Source organism: Pseudonaja textilis, chromosome 2 (assembly GCF_049901715.1).
Source record: "Pseudonaja textilis isolate UNSWEBS1 chromosome 2, rPseTex1.2, whole genome shotgun sequence".
Lineage (NCBI taxonomy): Eukaryota > Metazoa > Chordata > Lepidosauria > Squamata > Elapidae > Pseudonaja > Pseudonaja textilis.
Genome location: NC_141991.1, coordinates 163,838,084 through 163,858,103, shown reverse-complemented (window position 1 = coordinate 163,858,103; position 20,020 = coordinate 163,838,084). Strand labels below are relative to the sequence as shown.

The window sequence follows — 20,020 nt, the reverse complement described above, 5'->3', positions numbered from 1 at the left end:
CCGGCGGCTGGCGGGCGCGGAAGCTTTTGTGCGCATGCACTTCACCTCATTTCACCTTCTATAGTTGACAGAGGCCGGAAAGAAAGGCGGGGTGGGGGGGAGGAGGAGTATGGCGGCTCGTGGCGTATTTTCCTTGCGACGATAAGTGTTGGCTGTAGGTGATGATTTTTTCGTGCGTCTGGCGGGAAAGAGATCAGGAAAGAACTTTTTGCCTATGGTACTGGGCTGTAGGAAAATTTCGGGGTGAGGTGAGTTTCTTTTACTTCCAGCGCGACTATTAGGAGAGTTAGCTTTTGTTTAGACGCTTATATTAGCGTGTTAAGTTATCTGGCATCGCTAGCCATCAATACTCCTGTTGCATTCAACTCTGGGACTTAGTTCTATATTTATATATTAATATAAATATAATCGCCTCACACTAAGGCCATAGCTGTATGAATATTCCCTTGGTAGTAAATCTTCTTGAAAAGCAGTTCTTATATTGACCTGTAATTGCCTTTGGATGTGATGGTTTGGGCATATGCCTGCATCTGGAATCTAAATTTGTTTTACTAAGTGACAGACATGATTGTGACAGATGACAGATACATTGTTTTGATTCCAGAAGCACCATATATATTCTAAAGTAACACTTGGTTGTCATTTTCAAATATTTGTCCAACCAAAACCAAGAGGAGAAGGTATTCTGAAAAGTTTTTTTTGTCCTTTAGCCACACTGGCCAGGGAACCAGGAGAATGAGCTCTGCTGTAGACATAAAAGCTGGTTGAGTGACTTTGCCCCGCAAAGCAGACTAATTGAATTTATACCATGCAAAGCATGCTGGATGACAGGTCAATAGACGGTTGACCTTCTGTATATGGCTGCATTCTTTGCTTTCTTATCCTTTCCAATTTTTCTCATTCTTGCTTATTGAAAGTGAAAGTCAATGCTCCAACAGGTGTCCTTCTGCCAAAGATGAATTTACAATTAAAAAAACCCATGAATTTATAATAAGAAAAATCATTATGAATGGTATCTTTTAGCAATTAAGGTATTTTTATTGCTTTCAAGAAAAGTAATAAAATGTCTCTTGTTACAGAACATGTGCATTTGCAGAGGAATAAATTGACAGTAATATGAATTCTCCATCAAATAAACTTCCCCTGTGGATGACAGAACCAAACAGTGAAGATACTGTAGATGACAAAAAGGTAGAAAATCGGGATATATGCGTGGCTCTTGTAACTTAAAGCATGAAAAATGACAAGTCCTTTGGGCAAATTTCCAATTTGCATGGAAATTTTTAGAACTGCTAATTTAGTTCTTTGTAGTTCTGTTGATTTTAGCTTGATGGCATTAAACGGGAATACTTGATGCTGTATTTTCAAGGTGTAAGAATATGCAAAATTATATCCAGTTATAATTGGGTTACTAATTTTTGTAGGGAGGTTAAACATTGTGTATTCAGATTGATTTTTAAACTGTCCTTGTTAGGGCATTTGATCAAGTAATTTCTTTTTTAGTCAAAATAGATTTTATTAGCAATATTTTAACATTGTCCTTCAGTTTCTAATAAGTATGGCAATTGAGAAAGAAGTTTCTCTTGGTAGAATGTCTGTGGATCCATTCTTTTTGTTAAACTCCTAATCTGTGTAAACAGTATCCAAAATACCAATATGCTTTGAAAATAAAATTGTATCTTTTTTGCATATCAAAATTGGTCTCAAATCAATTCTTACTTGGCTACCAGTAACTTAACCAATCAGGTTGGTATTTTTCTACTAAGTTGGAAAGGAATAATATATTATGATGGTAATATTAACAAATCATTACCTGGTCTTCAAATTATAAACCAAGTTGTTTTTCACATTTTTATGAAGCAGAAGAATTCATTCCAACCGAGTGTCCTGGAAGATAACCTTCCATTCTTAGAATACAACGGCTCTATCATCTACAGCTATAATTCTAATGATTGTTCCTTGCTCTCGGAAGATATTCTGTAAGATAATGAAAACTTGCATTTTTGCTTTTTTAGTGTAATCTTTCAAAATAATGTATATTCTAGTTGCATCTACATGTGTGTTTTCATTTGATTATCATTATTCATAGCACTTTCATAGTAGTCACTCCATTTATATTATTTACATCTACTTAAGTCCTCAGGATTTTATTATCAACCCAGTTTATATTAGGTGATTGGAAGGAGAAGTGAATTGTTTGTAACTTGTCAACAGGATGGGGTCAAAAGTATATTGTTGATCCTGTCCAGTCCAGACAAAATATATAGCTATAAATACAATTCGTGAACTAAAAATAAGCTGTGATTATGATTAATTATTAAATAAATTTATATAGCTGCCTAACATTGATTGTCAGCAGCTTATAAAATTTAAAATCGACAGTCAGAAGCCCATAAACCACCACCCCACACACTCCTGGCAGCAACGTGATCCCATTAGATGTACTTCTCTGATAGATGGGACCTACAACGTACCCTCCTTTCCTGCTCTGATGGTAGATGTAACTGGGGAGAGGCAGTGCTTCAAATATTTGTTGTTAAGATTGTCTGTACTTGCCTTTGAATGACATGCTAAATCTAATCACAAAATGACTTAGTATAGCAATAGCATTTTGATTTATATACCTCTCCATAGTGCTTTTCAGCACTCTTTGGGCAGTTTATAATGCCAGCCTATCACCCTCAACAATCATTTTACTGATCTCAGAAGGATGGAAGGCTGAGTCAACTATGAGCCCCATCAAGATCAAACTCCAGGCTGTGGGCAGAGTTTGCCTGCAATATTGCATTCTAACCATTGGTACCCCAGGCATTGAATGGGTTAGATCAAATTGTTAAATTAATTTTAGTGTGCAATATTATGCAGGTTTATTTAAAAGCAAATCACATTGTTTATATTTATATAATGTCAGGATCTGTTTGTTTAAAAAAAAACTTTGCAACTTTCAGAATCTTGGTCAAATTTAGTAGATTTGTTCTTAAATGTGGTTGTAAGGTCTCCAATCTGACTGGTTTGATATTTCATATGACCCAGGCCAAAGTACCATATCAGGATTTGTTTTGTTCAATTATACTTTATTTGAAGCTGGATCTCATACAATATACCATATTTTACGGTAGAATCAATCTACAATTTGAAACCATAATTGGATGTTAGTTTACCCATTTTGGCTTATTTTCACCAGAACTTATTACCTCTAATACAGAATTTTAGTTCATTCCTAGTTTGTTTTTAAACACCACTCTACAGTGTAAATCTATAGCAGTTTAAAAAGAAAAATTCCAAATACTGCTTTTTTGCTTTTTTCAGAAATTCTTAATTTTTTTCAACCACGATCTTCTTTCTATACCCAACTTTTCCCTGAATATAAAGCAGAGGTGATAATTTATTCTAAATACATAGAATAAATTCCAAATCACATACCCCTCCCGAAGCAAATTTAAGATATTTAATTCATAAAAGAGACTTAAAAGAGAATGGGTGGCCAGAGAAATATACTCAGACATATATGTAACTTCCTGCATAAAAATTGTAACAGCCTCCCCAAATCCCACAAACAACATATATGCCTCTCCACAAACATATAGGCCAGGCATGTCCAACCTTTCAGCTGGCTTGGGCCATAGTGAAGAAGAATTGTCTTGGACCGCATATAAAAGATATAGCTAATATGTGTGTGTGTGTGTACATACACATACATGTATGTATGTATGAATAAAAATACAATATTATAGGTTGATTTACACATTCTAGAATATGGTATATGGAATACTTGGGAATTAAAGCTCATCTGCTGCATTTACTGTCAAGAAAATCATCCCAGAGAAACTTTTGGAAATTCTCATTTTTGTTTTATAATCTCTAGAGCTGCATATTTCTACTTACTGCTTTTTAATAATTTCTGATGTATTCTGGGTGATATACATGTAAAAATAATTTGCAAATTGGAATCCAGTCTTAATTACATGTATTTTCCTTTTCCTTGTTTTATTCTCTAGTTTCTTTTTCCCTTATTTTTCTTAATCTTGATTATTTCATCAGTATTAATTGAAGATGATAACGTAAATGATAGTGGAAGAGAATGAGGGAGAGAGAACATTTTTGTTCAAAAGGAGAGAAAGGAAAGGAATACATGTTCTTGAATTTAGTTTCTCATTTGACAATGATTGTAAGAAGTCATTATTTTGTATTATGTCATTAACATATTACTATGGCTCAGATATACTTATGTTTTGCAGCATTACCTTGCCTGCTGGATCTGTGTTAGGATTTGACATTGAATGGCCAGCCATTTATACTAAAGGGAAGGAAGGAAAAGTTGCCTTAGTCCAGTTATGCGAGTCTGAAACCAAGTGCTACTTATTTCACATCTCTTCTATGACAAGTCAGTACTCTTATATTTGACCTCTAAGCATGATCAATATTAGGGTGCCTTTTTGCATAAATTCTCAGTTAATTTGCTTTTGTTTTCAAATGTTTATTTTATAATGGCTCAGGAATCCCTGTGCTCAGTCACTCAAGTCCTGGTCATCTCATGTCTGGACACTGCAATGTGCTGTATATGGGGCTACACTTGAAGAGTTATTCTGTTCTGTTCAGCATGAAAAAACCCAGCTTTTGGAAGCTCTACAACTGATGTAGACTAAGGCGGTGTAGGAAGACTTTGGGACCCCTAGAGTGGCCCATATTGGTTGCCAGTTTGCTTCTACATGCAATTCAAGGTGTTAGTTACCATCTTGAAAGCCCTGCACGGCATAGATCCATGTTACCTGAGGAACCGTCTCTCCACAATAGGGCTGGCCCACCCTACTTGTGCCGGCAGAGCATGCATGCTGTGGACCCTATTGGTCAAGAAATTCCAGCTGGTGAGATCCAGGAGAAAAGCCTCCTCTGCCTGTTCCTGCCCTTTGGAAAATCTCTCCCTCTGGGGTGAGATCCTCTCTCACTCTCCAGGCCTTCCGTAAGGGCCTGAAGACTGCCAGATGGCTTGCCCCCCCCACGGGAATTTCACACTGGAGATGTTTGGTGGACCAGTAGAAAATCCCACCTTCCATCCTGTGCATCCTGCTCCATCTTTTAATTATAATTTTTATATGTACTTTTATTGTTATTAGAAACGTTTATTTTTATGGTTTTATTGCTTTTAATGTAAACTGTTTGGAGTTGCCTTGTAGCAAGATGGGCAACAAACAAATTCAATAAATAAACACATTTAATAAATAAATAATAAAAGTACTGGTTGTCACACTTAAAGCTCTGCATGGCATTGAATCAGACCTCTGATTCCCTTGAAACAATACCTCCAGAAGCATGTTTTCTCTGACATAGTCCCTCCCCTTTGTCACAGCTTGCCCTCCCTCTGGTGAAAATCAGGTACACCAATTCTATTGGTCTTTTGAGAGAATGTGAATGTCTTCCCCCAGCAACTGAGCTGCAATGTTAGTGATCAGAGACAGAACTTTTCTTGGTAATGCAGATTTTGTAGGCCTTGATTTATTTTGTGTCAGTTTTGTTTCAATGGGATTTCTCCCATTTGTCAGCCACCTAGTTTCCTTGGATAAATGAGTAGCCATATAAATTGTATTAATAACTAAAAACAATGTTAGCTTGCAGGTCTACTGACCTAGAAATATACTGCTGTGTATTTATGGGAAAAAAATCTTGAACCTTCATTGTCCAAATTTTGCCCCAAAAGCACTGAATGTGTTAAAACAAAATTTAAACATGTTCAGCTGTTTTCTGCTTTCTCCATATAGGAACATTATCCCCATGGCGTTTGAGAAAAGTATGGAGTCCGTTATTCCTTCCCTAAAGAAATTGAATAATTTAGGGACAGATGAGGTGGCCTAAATATAGCAATGCTAAAGAAACCCAGAAGAAGTTTTTAACATGCCAGACTCCAAATATTGAACCTGGGAGGCTTCTGGGGCATAAGGAGTTAACGGAGGGAAATCTGACTTTGGAATTTGTTGTATAGCAAGAAATATCCTGCCTTGGTTTTATTTAATGTTAGAATTCAATAGACGTAGTAGCTACTTATATATCCATATATTTGAAAATCATGTCTTACTATTGTGCCTTGTTCCCCATCATGTTTTATTACTTTTCCTGAATAAGAAAATTGTGAAGGCCAGAACTCTTTAAGGCCCAGGCATAACTACCACTTTTTCAGCACAAGTTTGAATGATTACTGAATGAGTAGTTGTTTATAAGCATCACATGTATACCTAAATAAAGCAGAAGAGAAAGCAAATTCCAGAGAGCAAGAGTGGGTTTGGGCTATAAAGTTCTGAGTGCTAGGATTGATATAAAATTACCCTAGAAGTTGTAAGATTCCCCCACTTTGGTTCTAAATCACTAAGCAGCCTTTTATTATATGGAGCAGGCCCAGATTCATTGCTAGAATAATTTTTGTGCTGATATTTTATCCCCTTCAGATTTTCCTGTGGGACTGAAAAGGTTGCTTGAAGATAACACTATTAGAAAAGCTGGAGTTGGTATTGAAGGGGATAAATGGAAGCTGATGCGAGATTTTGAGATCAAACTGGAGAATCTTGTGGATTTGGCTGACCTTGCTAATGAAAAGGTAATTAGAAGAATAGAATAGAATAGGAATAGAAAAAACAGAAATAGAAATAGAAAAATTGACCAAATATGAATGTACACGTAAGGAATTTGTCTCCAGTGGGTAAGCTCTCTGTGTACATACAACAACCAAGTAATATAATCATAAAGTATGCATAGGAGAAGGTAGTAGTAAAGATGAGCAGGATAATTGTAATACAGCTCTTCTAAATGGGTATATATCCTTAGACAATACTGTGGGAATTAGGTGTTAAGCAGAATGGTGGCAGAGGAGAAACAACTAACGGTGCCTACTTCTTTTGGCATGCAATGCTGTATGGTAGCATCCTGAGGTGAGGAGTTGAAACAGGATGTGAGATACTGGTAGATATTTTATTAGCCCTTTTTCTGACTCATGTAGTATACAGGTCCTCAATGGAAGGCAGACGGGTTGCAGTTTTTCCTGGGCTTTCTGAGCTGATGCAGAAAGAACATTCTTTGTTGTGCCTTTTTAATGATGGTTCTAATGTTAGGTATGCATTTCAAGTCGTGGGAGATTACAGAATCCAGAAAGCTGAATGTCTTTGGGTTCTAGAAACATGACTATGGGAAGAAAGCAAAACATATAGTCAGCTACACAAAAAAAGCAAACATTTGTTAATCAGAAAAATATACTGTAAAATGGTAGCAATATAAAAGAAAAGGGAACTAAATATAAACATCCCATAATAAGATTTCCTGGCTCTGCATTTTTACTGTGGCACACAACATTGATTAATTTTCAAACTGATTATTGCATTCCTTATTTTTTATTTCTGTAATATGTTTTATGATTTTGAATGGTAAGATAATTTGAATTTGTACTGTATTGTATGTTCCACCAAATTGAATGGCTCTTATCTCAAAAAAGATGTGCCTAGACTTAGGTTCTCAACATGATTGTTTTTTGAAAGTTACGTTTATATGTTACTGAATTTAGAGGTATGTCACATTTTGGTGGACCTTTGTTTGGTACTGCTAATGGACTTCTTGGTGCCAACCTTCTTATGGAAGCTGTTACTGTAATCATTTAGCAGAATAAAAATGGGTTAAAGATTTATTAATTATTTATTTATTAATAAACAATAAAGTGTGCTCTGAATATAAACTTACATTTACCAATAAAATGGTCTTATTTTGTCAGTTTTATTAGAAATGGGTCAGTATTACTGTGTTTCAGAAATAATATATGCTTTACTGTTGCAATCTCATTTTTAGCTAAAATGTAAGGAGATATGGAGTTTAAATGGCCTTGTCAAACACCTATTCCACAAACAGCTTGTGAAAGACAAATTGGTCCGCTGTGGTAACTGGGAATGCTTTCCATTAACTGAAGAACAAAAGTTGTATGCAGCTACAGATGCATATGTATGTACAAAGCAGCTTGTATTTTTCTAGGTTACATTAAATTTGAAAACCTTGCTTTGGCCTATTTTCTTGATTACATTTCAGTGTTATAAACTAAGATATGGAAAAAGGCCTCTGATTGCATATATAATCTACTAAATTTTCCATATTTACTATGCAAATAATCCCATATTTACTATGCAAATAATCTGTTTGAATCAGTAATGTGTAGTTACCAGAAAAAGAAAAACCTGGGGTTTTAAGCAAATGGTTTAAGGTGCAGGCTTGCTTATTTTGGATCAAATTCAATAGAGTTTGGGGTTTAATTATAACACACAAGGTAGAATGTGATATAGGCAATGGCTAATTTAATTTCTGTTAGGCAAAATGCTACTTTTTATAGCTTTCTAAGTTTAAAATCATTGTTCTTTGTTTCAAGTTCTTTAAATTTGTATGATTAAAATTTTCTTTCATTCAGGACTGAAGGTAGACTCACCTCATGTTTGTTGTTGTTGCTCCAAAATCAAAGTTGTTGCTCTAATATTTTATGAGTAGTTAATGACCAATTCCCAGAACTGTTTAGAAAAGTTTGGTTGCAGACAAGACAATTTGTCATATTCTAGTGTTACCTTCATAAACCTATGAGGAACATCCATCTAGAGCACATATAGGTGATCTCCTATTCTCTTCTTATCCAGAGAGGTTCCAAGGAACCAGTCTACTCAACAGTTCCTTGGTTTTTGCAAAAGTCATTGGCTCTGCTTTTTCAGAGTTATATCTAGTTTGCCATACCTTTCCTAGAAAGCCCATGTTTGTGCCATTTTTTACTGATTCTCTACTGTGTATACGTACTTATTTTTTTCTGTGTTTATAACTTTGAGGATGTGTTGTCTTCCTTCTAAATAATCAGGATTGATGACCTCAGATCCCCCAATTTGGTACACTTCTGAAGTTTCGGACCATAGCTCCCAGGTTTCAGCCATTTTTGTTGGGAATTTGGGAACTGAGGCAACAGCATATCTGGAGATTAGAAAAGACTGCTTTATTTTTTTTCAAGTGGGAAGAAAGATGTTCTTATTGTCTCTGTATTAAAAACTATTCTTTTTCTTTTCTTGTTTTTATAGGCGGGCTTCCTTATTTACCAAAAACTAATAAATTTGAGTAATGATAAGCAGATGCATATTTGTTTAAAAACAGGTGAGCTAAATCAGAGAAGAGCAACTTTTTCATACAGAAGGCATGATTGTACAGTTCTATGGGGGTAGATGCATACATGCATGTACACATACACAAATCAGATTTTTATATGCACACACTATTGAAGGCCACACTACGTAGGTGTTATTGTGCTGAACTAGGAGTGGTGAAATTCAAATTCTTTCCCTCAAGCATTAGGAGTTGGCTAGGTAATATTGGGTCAGTCATTCTTTCTCAGCTTTAGATAGGGTAGATTACAGTCCATAACCATAACCCTTCATCCTATCATGAATTCATTCAGATGACGAAAATAAACTTTTTGAAAATTAAAGTATGGCAAAAATGTTACAGGCATATGAGGATGCATAAATCTCTCAAGATGTGATTCTCTTATGACTTTGGGACCACATACATTTTTTAAATTTGGAGTTCAGTGGATAACATGGTGTTTTGCATCTTATTTTATATGATACTGGCTAACTGAGCTTCTGAATAATGCAGTAATCAATCATAGAGGTTATTATGACAATTTTTTTTGTCTTCCATTCAATGGTATCCAATTCTCGAAGCCTACCTATACAAGTCCCTGCATTTTTCTTGGCAAGGTTTTGTAGATGTGATTTGCCATTGCTTCCTTCTTAGACATGAGAGAAAGTGACTAGCCAAAAGTCAGCCAGCTGACTTCCTGCCTGACGTGGGCCTAGAACTCAATCTCCTGATTTCTAGCCTGATGCATGATGCCTTAATCAAACTGGCTCTCATTAGGACTGTACTAATGAATAAACAGAGCAGATGTTGTTGAATAGAGTTCAAAGGTAATTAGCATCTGCAGAAAACATGATAGAAATCCCTCCCTAAAAATCCAAGGGTTGTATAATTCAATTTAGCAATCCATAAATTAACTTGAATTTAGGGAGCCAGATCAAAATTTAAAGATGTGGACATTTAATTCTTTAATTATAAGTGCCTTTGCAATCTTTAAAACCCAGATGAATTAGTAGTTAGTAAAATATTCTGCCTTTGTTAAACAGGTGGAATGTTGCTGCCGAGTGAAATTAAAAATGAATTGACATCTTTGTCCAAGGAGGTGCTAGATTTGGCTCATTGTGTTCCTGCTACTTTTCACCAATCTACACATATTCAAAGGTTAGATACTGTTTATTTTAATCTATCAGTTCATATGAATATGAGTATTTAATTCAGTAAATTCTTGCAATAAAAGAACAATTATTTCAGTGGGCATAACTGAAAGAGTAGTGTACAGAGTTTCCATGTTCAAAGTGATTCCTTTGCTTGGACAGGGACTTTACTTGAGCCTGGGGCTCTGAATATGTTAAGGGCCCCATCTCTTGGTTTTACTGTTAAATTGGATAATTACTTCATTGTATATATAAGTATCCAATTTGTACTGTTTTTATTGGTTTAAAACATTTTACGGTATTGTTTTAGAATTGTAAGCCATCCAAAGTTACCCAGTGAGATGGGTGACTATAGAAATAATAAATGTATAAGCCTTGTTTTGTGCTATATTCTATTGTACTTCCGGGCACACAATTCTCTTAAACTAGTTCGTACTCTTACAATTTGTTGAAACTCATGAACATAGGGTGAATGGGAACATTGGTATTTATTTGAGGGAAGTAGTCAGTTTGTAAAGATTTGGTTCATTTGCTTGCTTTCTAATTTGAGGTTACAAGAGAGAGCAGCAAACAAAGTAAACAAGAATAGGAGTTTAATGTGATCTTCTGCTTTAAAGACTAAGCTTGAGGTGAATGAAGTAATACTATGAACTCTTGACTTTCAGTGAGCAAGTCCATTCTCTTGAACCAAAGTGACTGAGGTGGAGATGATTACAGAACCATAAAGGTTTTCATCAAATCTGGGATAAAACAATTTAAATTATTGTTTTAAACTAGGTGAATGGACAAGCAAATAATTGTTCAGTTTAAATAAGAATGAAATGGTGCATATTAAGACAACTCCTGCCCCAATTTCACATATACACTGATGAGATCTGAACCATCTGAAACTACCCAAAAGAGGGATCTTAGGTTCAATGGAAATAACAACTTGGATTATGATGGCTGTGAAGAAAACAATTTTGCATTAGGAATCATTAGGAAATGTGTTCAGATGAAAACTCCAGTGTTATGATATTCTTATACAAAATTGTGTATATGTATCTGAAGTTCAGTTCTGGGTTCTGCATATGAAAAAGAACATAATCGAATTGGAAAAGTGAAAGAGGGCAAAAAAATGTGATCAGGAAATGTGAATTTGAACCTCTGCTTAGAAAAGAACCTAATGGGTATGAGTGTACAGTATAGTATCATGTATTGAATGGAGAAAGTGGACAGGGGAAATTTTTTCTTCCTTTCAAAAGGATGAATGGACTAGAGATCATTCAGTGAAGTCAATTGGACAGTGGTTTAGAATAGACAAAAAGTAGTTATTATTAAAGACATACCTTGTTCATCAAATTATTAATTATTATTTGAGCTTTAATTCCACTAATTTTAAATTTTTAACTGTTACAAAGTTAAACAATTTACAACATTCTTTTGAATGTTGTAAGCTATCTTGAGTGTTTTTATATTTATTTATTGAATTTATATTGCCACCTATTCGCCCATGGCTACTTGAGGCGGCTTACAGAATATAAAACCACATTTAAAACAATAAAAAGTAATGAAAAGAATCAAATAAATTAATAAAGTATAAATAAAGTATGTAAGTAGAAAGATGGAGTATGATTAAAAAAATAACCCATTTCATATTTTTTCCATAGTGCAACAGAAATATTGGCTGATATTTCAAAAAACATTAAAGCTCTAAGGGACATATTACTTATTAAATCTAATTGTCAAATAGAGTTGGAAAAGGCTGCTGATGGAGTATCTGAATTGACTTCCAAGATCATTTGTAAGTCAAATCATGGTATTGATGATAAAACAGCTGATGTTCAAAACCTTCACATAAAAAATGAAGAAGAACTTGGTAAGAAAGAGTATACAGTGGATGCTTCAAACACAATCTTTAAAAAATCTACAGAAAAAGAATTCTTAATGTCACTAGACATAACTGAATATGAACTTCAGATGATAGAACGTCAAGCTGAAGAAGAAATGCTACTTGAAACAGCTTGTATGCCTGAGGTAAATCTGTATAAGTAATTGACTTTTGAGAAAAGATGTGATCAACCACCTGGTCTTTTTCCAGATATTGGCTGTGATATTAGAGCTAAGAAAATATTGCATGTTAGGATTGCCAAATGACATTGATAAAAGTCTAGAGAAAGTCAGTTTATTCCAACAATGAAGAAACAAGTTGTTTCTCTTATCCTAAGAATGTTGTGCTAAGGTCAGATGGGCTTTGTAATCCTACATTTCTTAAATTGCTCATCTACAAAACAGAAACTTTCTTGACCCACAAGTAGTAATGTAGTTTTATACATTATCAGTGTGGTTTTATACATTTTATACATTTTTATTATGCATTATTATGTTAATGGTTTATATAGGTTAGAAGATAAACTTGGATTACTTGTTAGTTTTTTTCCACTGAAAAGCTAGGGAAAAGAGTTTTGGGGTTAAAACGAAAGAAAAAAAAACACAATTTGAACTATTCTGTTTAGGATTTACTATCTATAGAAGATGATCATGGTACCATGGAAAGTGATGATGAACTTGAAATGGAAATGATTAAGGTAACTTCCTTCCCTCCTTCCTTCCTTCCTTCCTTCTTTCCTTCCTTCCTTCCTTCCTTCCTTCTGTTTATTTATTTATCAAATTTATATAGTCAGCAATCTCACAAAAATGACTCTGGGTGGCATACAACAATGAAATAAAACAATGAGTTTTGTTTATTTTTTATTAAAGTTACATGCCACCCATGTATAGGCAGCTTACAACTAAGTAAAAATAAGGAAATTAAAATAATAAATATTAATATTAACATAGATTCAAAATAAAGTTGGAAAGGGAAATGTTCACAGGATGGAAGTGGAGTATTGTCTTAGTCCATTAACTACCTCTGGTATGACCTGCCCCCATCAAGCCCCAGGTATGACCTGCCCCCATCAGGTCAATGAACAAAACCAAGTTTTCAAGCCCTTCCAAAAGGCCAAAAGTGTTCCAGAGGGTGGGAACCACAGCAGAAAAGGCTCTTGAATTCCTTGTCTGATGTGGTCTGCAGCATCTCCTTTCTGCTAGCATGAGAGAGGTGGGCCAATCTCATTGGAATGAGGCGGTTTCTCAGGTAACCTGATCCCAAGCCATATGTAAATATGTGTAAACAATCATCATTAAAAATATAAAAGTCATTATTAAAAAATATAAGCCATCAGTACAGGAGAAAATTAGATATTAACAACAATGAGAGCATCCTAATCAGGTGTTTAGGGGTTTACAGAATATTGAAGGGATGGACCTGACTTCGCTTCGGAAGATAGAATGTTCCGTAAGGCGGGGGCCATAGCAGAGAAGGCCTGAGAGAAAAAAAGCTAGGGGAGCAGATTTGCATGTTAAAAATAAAAACTGGCCTAGTTATAATAAGTTAACACTGTTCATAAGATTTTTTAGAAATAAAAACTGGACTAGTTATAATAAGTTAACACTGTTCATAAGATTTAATAAAAATAAGTATTAATATTGTTTTTTTAATAAATGCCTGACATAAAATGCCTTTCAATCAAGGAGAATTAATGTGTAGCTTTGCTTCTCATGCTTTTAACAGTCATATGGAAAACCTATGGGAGCTATGAGGTCTTCACAAATTATATTCATAAAGGAACTTTACCTTGAGTAGCTAATGTAGTTAGGATCTCTCTGTATTAAAAATAATAAAACTTTTATCTACCTCTGATTCTTTTAGATTAGAAGATGCAAAGTATACTAAGTAATTTTCTCTGTTCCAGTCTTTAGAAGATACAGACAAGAGCAATTTGAATTCTAACCTGGGGAATTTAGAGAAGCAAAGTGACCTTGTTGCTGAGGATGAAGGAGAAGAGGGCATTGAGGAGGAGGAGGAAATTTGGGGTAAATGTTAAATTGTGATACAGATTTCTATATTAGCACACTAGGGTATCTTACTTTTTATGTTCACGTATATGGGTACAGTATAGTAATTCTGATTATTGAAGGAGGCTTTAAACTTTAGCGGCCTAGGGCAATATTTGAAAAGCAATGTTCTGTAAGACATGAGGAATCTGTTATATAGAATTTAAGAGAAGCAGCCATTGCTGAGCATGCTATGGCTTGCTTCACAATAAAGTTAACCATAATGTTTGGATTTTTGGATTTGTGTAATTGTGAATCCACTCATGTTTTAAAATAGTCAGCAAAACAGGATGCTGTGTTTTCAACAACTGTGGTTCAAAAAATATTCCAGGTTAACATTATACACTAACTAAGCCTCTGATTTATTTGTTAATTCTGTTTGCATATGAACCTTAGCCACAACCGTATTGTGACTTAGTATGGCTTAATGTAGGATATGATCCCAGTCACTGTTGGGATGCTCATAATTGGGATGCTCATAATGCTCATAATTTTTTTAAGCAAATTATAGGCTTGATACACTCAAGTTAAACCAGTTTTAAATTCCATGTTGTCAGTGGGAAAATTAAGCATGTACTGTATGTTGACTTTCTGAGGAAAGAATTTAAAATTACTAGAAACTAACACAGTGTGGAAACTACTGTATATTTGAATCTTTTGGACTTAAAATTTATACGGGATTTTATATTGCTAGCAGACTTTTTAGCCTCTGGGTATATTCTTGTATTATATGTACCTAGTATTCTTAAATAATACCCCCTGTGATAGGAAGCTACACAGCTAGAATTTTAGTATGCATAACATTTAAAAATTTAATAGTGAAATTTTTAAAATTTAAATCTTAAAAACCAAATATATGAATTTATTTTTATGGCTATCATATTTTTTCTTTTTCTCTATCTCAGTATTTTTGTTTTCTTCCCCCCCAAAGATTCCAGCTTTCCTAAACCCAGCAGTGAGCAAATTGCTTGTCTCAAGATGTATTTTGGTCACTCAAGTTTTAAACCGTAAGTTGTATTGTTGAAAAAAAAAAGGCTAAAAGACTGTTCCAAAAAGAAGAAAACTATGAATTTAAGACAATCTCTTTCATAAAGTAAAAAACAGAAAATCGTATCTGCCTCCTTTCTCCGTTTATTCTCGGCTTTTTTTAAGTTGCACCTCTCATTTTAAAGAGAAAATAATAAAATATGTATTTCTTCTAAATAAAATATGTGAGGAATTTTCCTCAAATAGGTTGAGTCTTCAGCTGATATATAAATTGCATGGCATAAAAGAAAACATATTCATATTCAGGATATATACAGTAATAAACGGCTAAGCAGAGCAGTCACTAAGTGGGAAATCGCATGACCTGACAGTGCTTTCCTGTTGGAAACAGATAACAGTATTCAGTTTCACACCTTTGACCTTTGTTTGCTTCCTAAGCCCTTTGGAATGCTCAAGTGTCTGCTTATTATCTTGTATCCATTGAAAGCAATGTGATCACACTGCAGCTCAGGGCTGGGAGCCATAGGTGCCTACAAAAGAGCTGACAGTATTGTCTTAAAATCTTTTTCTAATCTCTCCACTATGTGGAAATTTCAAAAGCTTTCACAGACTTTCAAGAGAGTTCTGTAAGGTCTTTGTGTAACATGATGCTGGTATGATTGCTTTGTTTTTGATGTGTAGAAGAGAAAACCGCTTACTTTCTTTTGCAAGGGGAAAGAGTGGGGGAAAAAAAAGCAGGCCAGGTGTACAACAACACATACTGACTGCAATGGTGATCACATGACTGAGGTACAGTCAATGGTGTTATTTTTTTTAACACCATTGTAACTTTGAACAGTCACTGAATGAAAGGCCAGTAAGTGAGGATTACCTGTATGTGGAAAAGGAAATCAACAATTGATCACTAAAGAAGCATCTTTAAAAGAAGTCTCCCAGCATGAGATTTAGTTTTTGTCAGGTGTTACAGCTGAAATGGAACATTTTTATTATAGTTTTTTCCTTAATTTTAAGGGTCCAGTGGAAAGTGATCTCCTCAGTTTTGCAAGAAAGAAGAGATAATCTAGTTGTTATGGCAACTGGTGAGTTATATAGATTTGTCTTGGAATATTATTTAAATGTTTCTTAAAAACTTCATAAGACGTGATTTGCTGATAATGTTTCCAGATGTAGTTGTATCAGTAGGTGTTTTTCCTCACAGAAAAGGAACTGCAGGAATATTTTCATTGTGCATGCTTGCTGGGTACAATAAATTGGATTGGAGCATAAGTTTAAGATTAGGTTCTTTTCATTGCCAGGAAAAATCAATCAATCTTTATTATGGTCACAGACAAGCAAACAAAAGTATTAAATCAATAATAAATAGTAAAAAAATAAAAATAAAAGACAGACAGTTATATATTGTGATTGATGGTAGATTAACATTGGAGAATTATTGGCTGATCTTCACCGCTCTCTCTTTATGCACACAAAAAGTACTCAGTTGGCCTTTCTGAAAACAAGAAATTTCAATAAGAAATAAACATTGTACAAACTTTAATAGGAAGAAATGTACTTTTGGGGCATGAGAAGATCTTGCCTTGAACATCTTTCTTCTCCCAGTTCTTTCTTTACTCTGGATGGAACATTTTTAACTGCCCTAAGCACTTTACTTTGTTAGAGAATTTGTGGGTATTTGAAGTGTTATGTGTTTTAAGTGTTACTCTTTTAAGTGTTCCAGGCTTCTGACTGCAGACAAGATAAGTTCTAGGTAGTTGGCAAGTGACACTGTTGTAATGTTGGAAGATTTGGGCTTTTGCCTCAAGTGAGCTCTTAAGGGCTAGGAGGTCAATATGGTAGGATGGATATTTCTTATGCCTGCTGTATCTGCCTAACCAAGGAGTTATTATAATGTAACATTTAAAATATTGGCCTAGGAACAGGGGGATTAAAATCTCACTTTGACCTTTTGCTATGGAAACTCACTGAGTGACTTTGGACCTATCACACAACACATGTAATCAGGTCACGTAAAGACATAAAATGATGTGTTTAGACAACTTGCTGGACTTAATCAGTGTTAATATAGATAATATTTCTGTAGCTTCATGTGTTGTCCGAACTCAGAAAGTGATTAATTTTGTAAACACAATAAAGTATGTTGTACAAATGTACCATTATATTTCAGCCCTACCTACCTCTCAGGCTAGATTGTGTAGTCAAAGGAGGAGGAAAAGCTACTTATGTTGTTTTGTTATCAATTGAAATATACTGTAGTTCTGAAATCATGGAAGTCATGTGTCCAAATGTGTCCAATTAAAAAAAACCCCGAAATAGATGCAAATTAGGATAGTGAGGAGTCATTGGAGGAGAGGCTGAAACTGGCTATTATCATTGAGAAAGACACATATAGTCACATGAAAGCACTTTTGAAGTATGTGAGAGATGGTGCCTATGGAAGGGGAGCTGGTGTGATAGACTACAGTGAAGCATCAATTTCCCAGGAAGGAACACTTTTCAGAAAGGGAAGCAAGTCAAGGCAGCCCAACCCATTTGGATAAGGAAAGCCACTCCCTAGAATCTCCCAGAATATATCCATTAGAGTGAAAATATAGAAGTTTAATCGGGCAAGATTCTGTCTACTGGATGTAAGCAAATAAATAACTGAACTATATGAATTGTCTTCATTGTTCTTGGGCACTTAGCTTGACAAAGTGTTTGAAAAATCATCTCACAGAAAAAAGTCTTAACTTTTTTTTAAAAAAGGCGGTGTGTTGCCTTTGTTATTTGTGTTCAAGTAAAGCTTGCTATCCATCTATTAACAATACTTAAATTTGGATTCCTGAACTGAGGAGAACTTTGGACTCAATAAACTGTATAACACTCAACTCTGTGGCGCTTGTATAGCACCATTCCTAATCCTAGTTTTAGCAACAAAAAGCAAGGGCAAGGACGTTTCAGTTTTTTTGTGGGGGAGCAATGCTAGAATCTTATTATTATTATTAATAATAATATTAAGATGAGTAATTAGAACAGCAAGTGGCAATTGAAGGAGTAGGTTATGCATGTTCTCTCTTGCTCTCTTGCTTTAATTTCACATAAGCAAGGAATGTGTCTTACAAATCATTTAGGATTACTATGCTTTTAAATTCTAAATTTCAGATTTACTTTATATATCGTAAGAATTCTTTATTTACTTGGGAATATTTGGATTAGTATTATTCAACTTTTGTACTAAGAACAGGTTGTACTATTGAAGGCACTCTTATTGTTATTAGTTCTCACTGTTAAATTCCCTTCAGAAAGAAAGAAAATTGTTTATCTATATTGTATACATGCATGATTGCATATTGGCTTGGATAACACATGCTGTCTTTCCAAATTATGTTACTAATTTTCATGGGTTGTTTATCAAGTTGGATACCTTGAACTTGTTTGGTTTTCTTTTCTGCAAAATTTAAATCTGAAAGGCAACTTGCATTATTTCAGCATTTGCAAAGGGTTTTAGTACAGGTAGTGCTTACCTTACAACCATAATTGAGCCCAAAATTTATGTTGCTAAGTGAGAAATTTGTTAAGTGAGTTTTGTTCCATTTTATGTTTTCTTGCTACAGTTAAGTGAATCACTGCAGTTGTTAAATTAGTAACACAGTTGTTAAATGAATCTCACTTCCCCATTAACTGCTTGTCAGAAGGTCGCAAAGCTGATCATATGCCGGGACACTGCAACTATCATAACCAAGTTGCCGCCACCCAAATTTTGATCACATGACCATGGGAATGTTGCAACGATCATAAGTGAGAAAAATGGTCATAAATCACATTTTTCAGTGCTGTTGTAATTTCAAATGGTCATTAAACAAACTTGTGAGTCGAGACCTACCTATTTCAGTCCAATAACTGAAATCTCCCTCATGCACATATTTATAGCAACTTTGGAAGCTGTGTATAGGAAAAACTGATATATGTTTGGTTTTATGTTTAAAATGTATTCTGTTTTTAAGGATATGGAAAGAGCTTGTGCTTTCAGTTTCCACCTGTGTGCACTGGAGGTACCGGTGTAGTAATTTCTCCTCTTATTTCTTTGATGGAGGACCAAGTACTACAACTCAAGTAAGTATAATACTTTCTAAGGAGATAAGCGGGATTCAAATATAAATGAAATGCTCTATGTTTGGTCTATTTAGTTACACCATTCCAGTGCCTGAATACAAGCATTTGGAAGTATGTCTGACCCAGAATGCAGCAGCTTAAATAGTTGTGGATGCATCTCATGGGGCAGTTCTACTTTGAGAGAAGCCCTGGCTACTACTAGTTGACTTACAGGTGCATTTCAAAGTCTAGGTTGTCAATTTAAAGTTCCTCATGGACAAAGATATATGTGGGACTGCTTTCTTCTGACAAGGTATATTAGGGTAGGTTTTCTTTGTGCTTCCTTGATTAGGATGATCACTACCTCGCTCTTCTAGAATAATATTCTTTTCCAGATACCTAAATGGCCCCGTTTCCTCTTTTCAAATAGTTACTTATTATAATGCCTGTTCCAATGAATTCGATTTTTGTACTTTAATTGTTGATTCCTGTTGATTGTGTAATATATGATTTTAAGTTTAAAATTGGATTCTTTATCTGCCTGTTTTAATCCTGAATTATAAACCATGGGAATTGTATGCTACTCAGACTTGACCCACAAGGTCTGCAAATAAATAATACGATTCTTTGCCAAGCTACCAAAGGGAAACTTGCGGAGAATCAAATATACTGAGGTTGCTTTGGACAGGGTAGAATTATTTTAAGTAATTGCTTGATGCAGAGAAATAGGTTTGGTAAATTGGAACACATGTTTCATTATC

General features: G+C 34.7%; 1 protein-coding gene across 9 annotated transcripts in view; it reads left to right on the top strand.

Moving 5' to 3' along the window:
• The first annotated feature begins 66 nt into the window (after positions 1 to 66).
• WRN (WRN RecQ like helicase) overlaps positions 67 to 20,020 on the top strand; it is a 52,402-nt gene continuing 32,448 nt past the window's right edge. For 2 of the 9 annotated variants that reach the window (XM_087926300.1, XM_026712805.2), the window contains exons 1-14: positions 86 to 248; positions 1,080 to 1,191; positions 1,861 to 1,979; positions 4,239 to 4,384; positions 6,438 to 6,586; positions 7,822 to 7,971; positions 9,075 to 9,147; positions 10,179 to 10,293; positions 11,936 to 12,302; positions 12,782 to 12,853; positions 14,063 to 14,183; positions 15,136 to 15,211; positions 16,203 to 16,270; positions 19,172 to 19,280. In XM_087926300.1, coding sequence (XP_087782426.1) covers positions 1,117 to 1,191; positions 1,861 to 1,979; positions 4,239 to 4,384; positions 6,438 to 6,586; positions 7,822 to 7,971; positions 9,075 to 9,147; positions 10,179 to 10,293; positions 11,936 to 12,302; positions 12,782 to 12,853; positions 14,063 to 14,183; positions 15,136 to 15,211; positions 16,203 to 16,270; positions 19,172 to 19,280 — 1,640 coding nt within the window. In that variant the 5' untranslated portion in view covers positions 86 to 248; positions 1,080 to 1,116. Of the gene's footprint in view, positions 249 to 1,079; positions 1,192 to 1,860; positions 1,980 to 4,238; positions 4,385 to 5,347; positions 5,468 to 6,437; positions 6,587 to 7,821; positions 7,972 to 9,074; positions 9,148 to 10,178; positions 10,294 to 11,935; positions 12,303 to 12,781; positions 12,854 to 14,062; positions 14,184 to 15,135; positions 15,212 to 16,202; positions 16,271 to 19,171; positions 19,281 to 20,020 lie in introns of those variants that run through there. The other 7 variants (XM_087926299.1, XM_087926304.1, XM_087926301.1 and 4 more) reach the window with 7 other exon arrangements.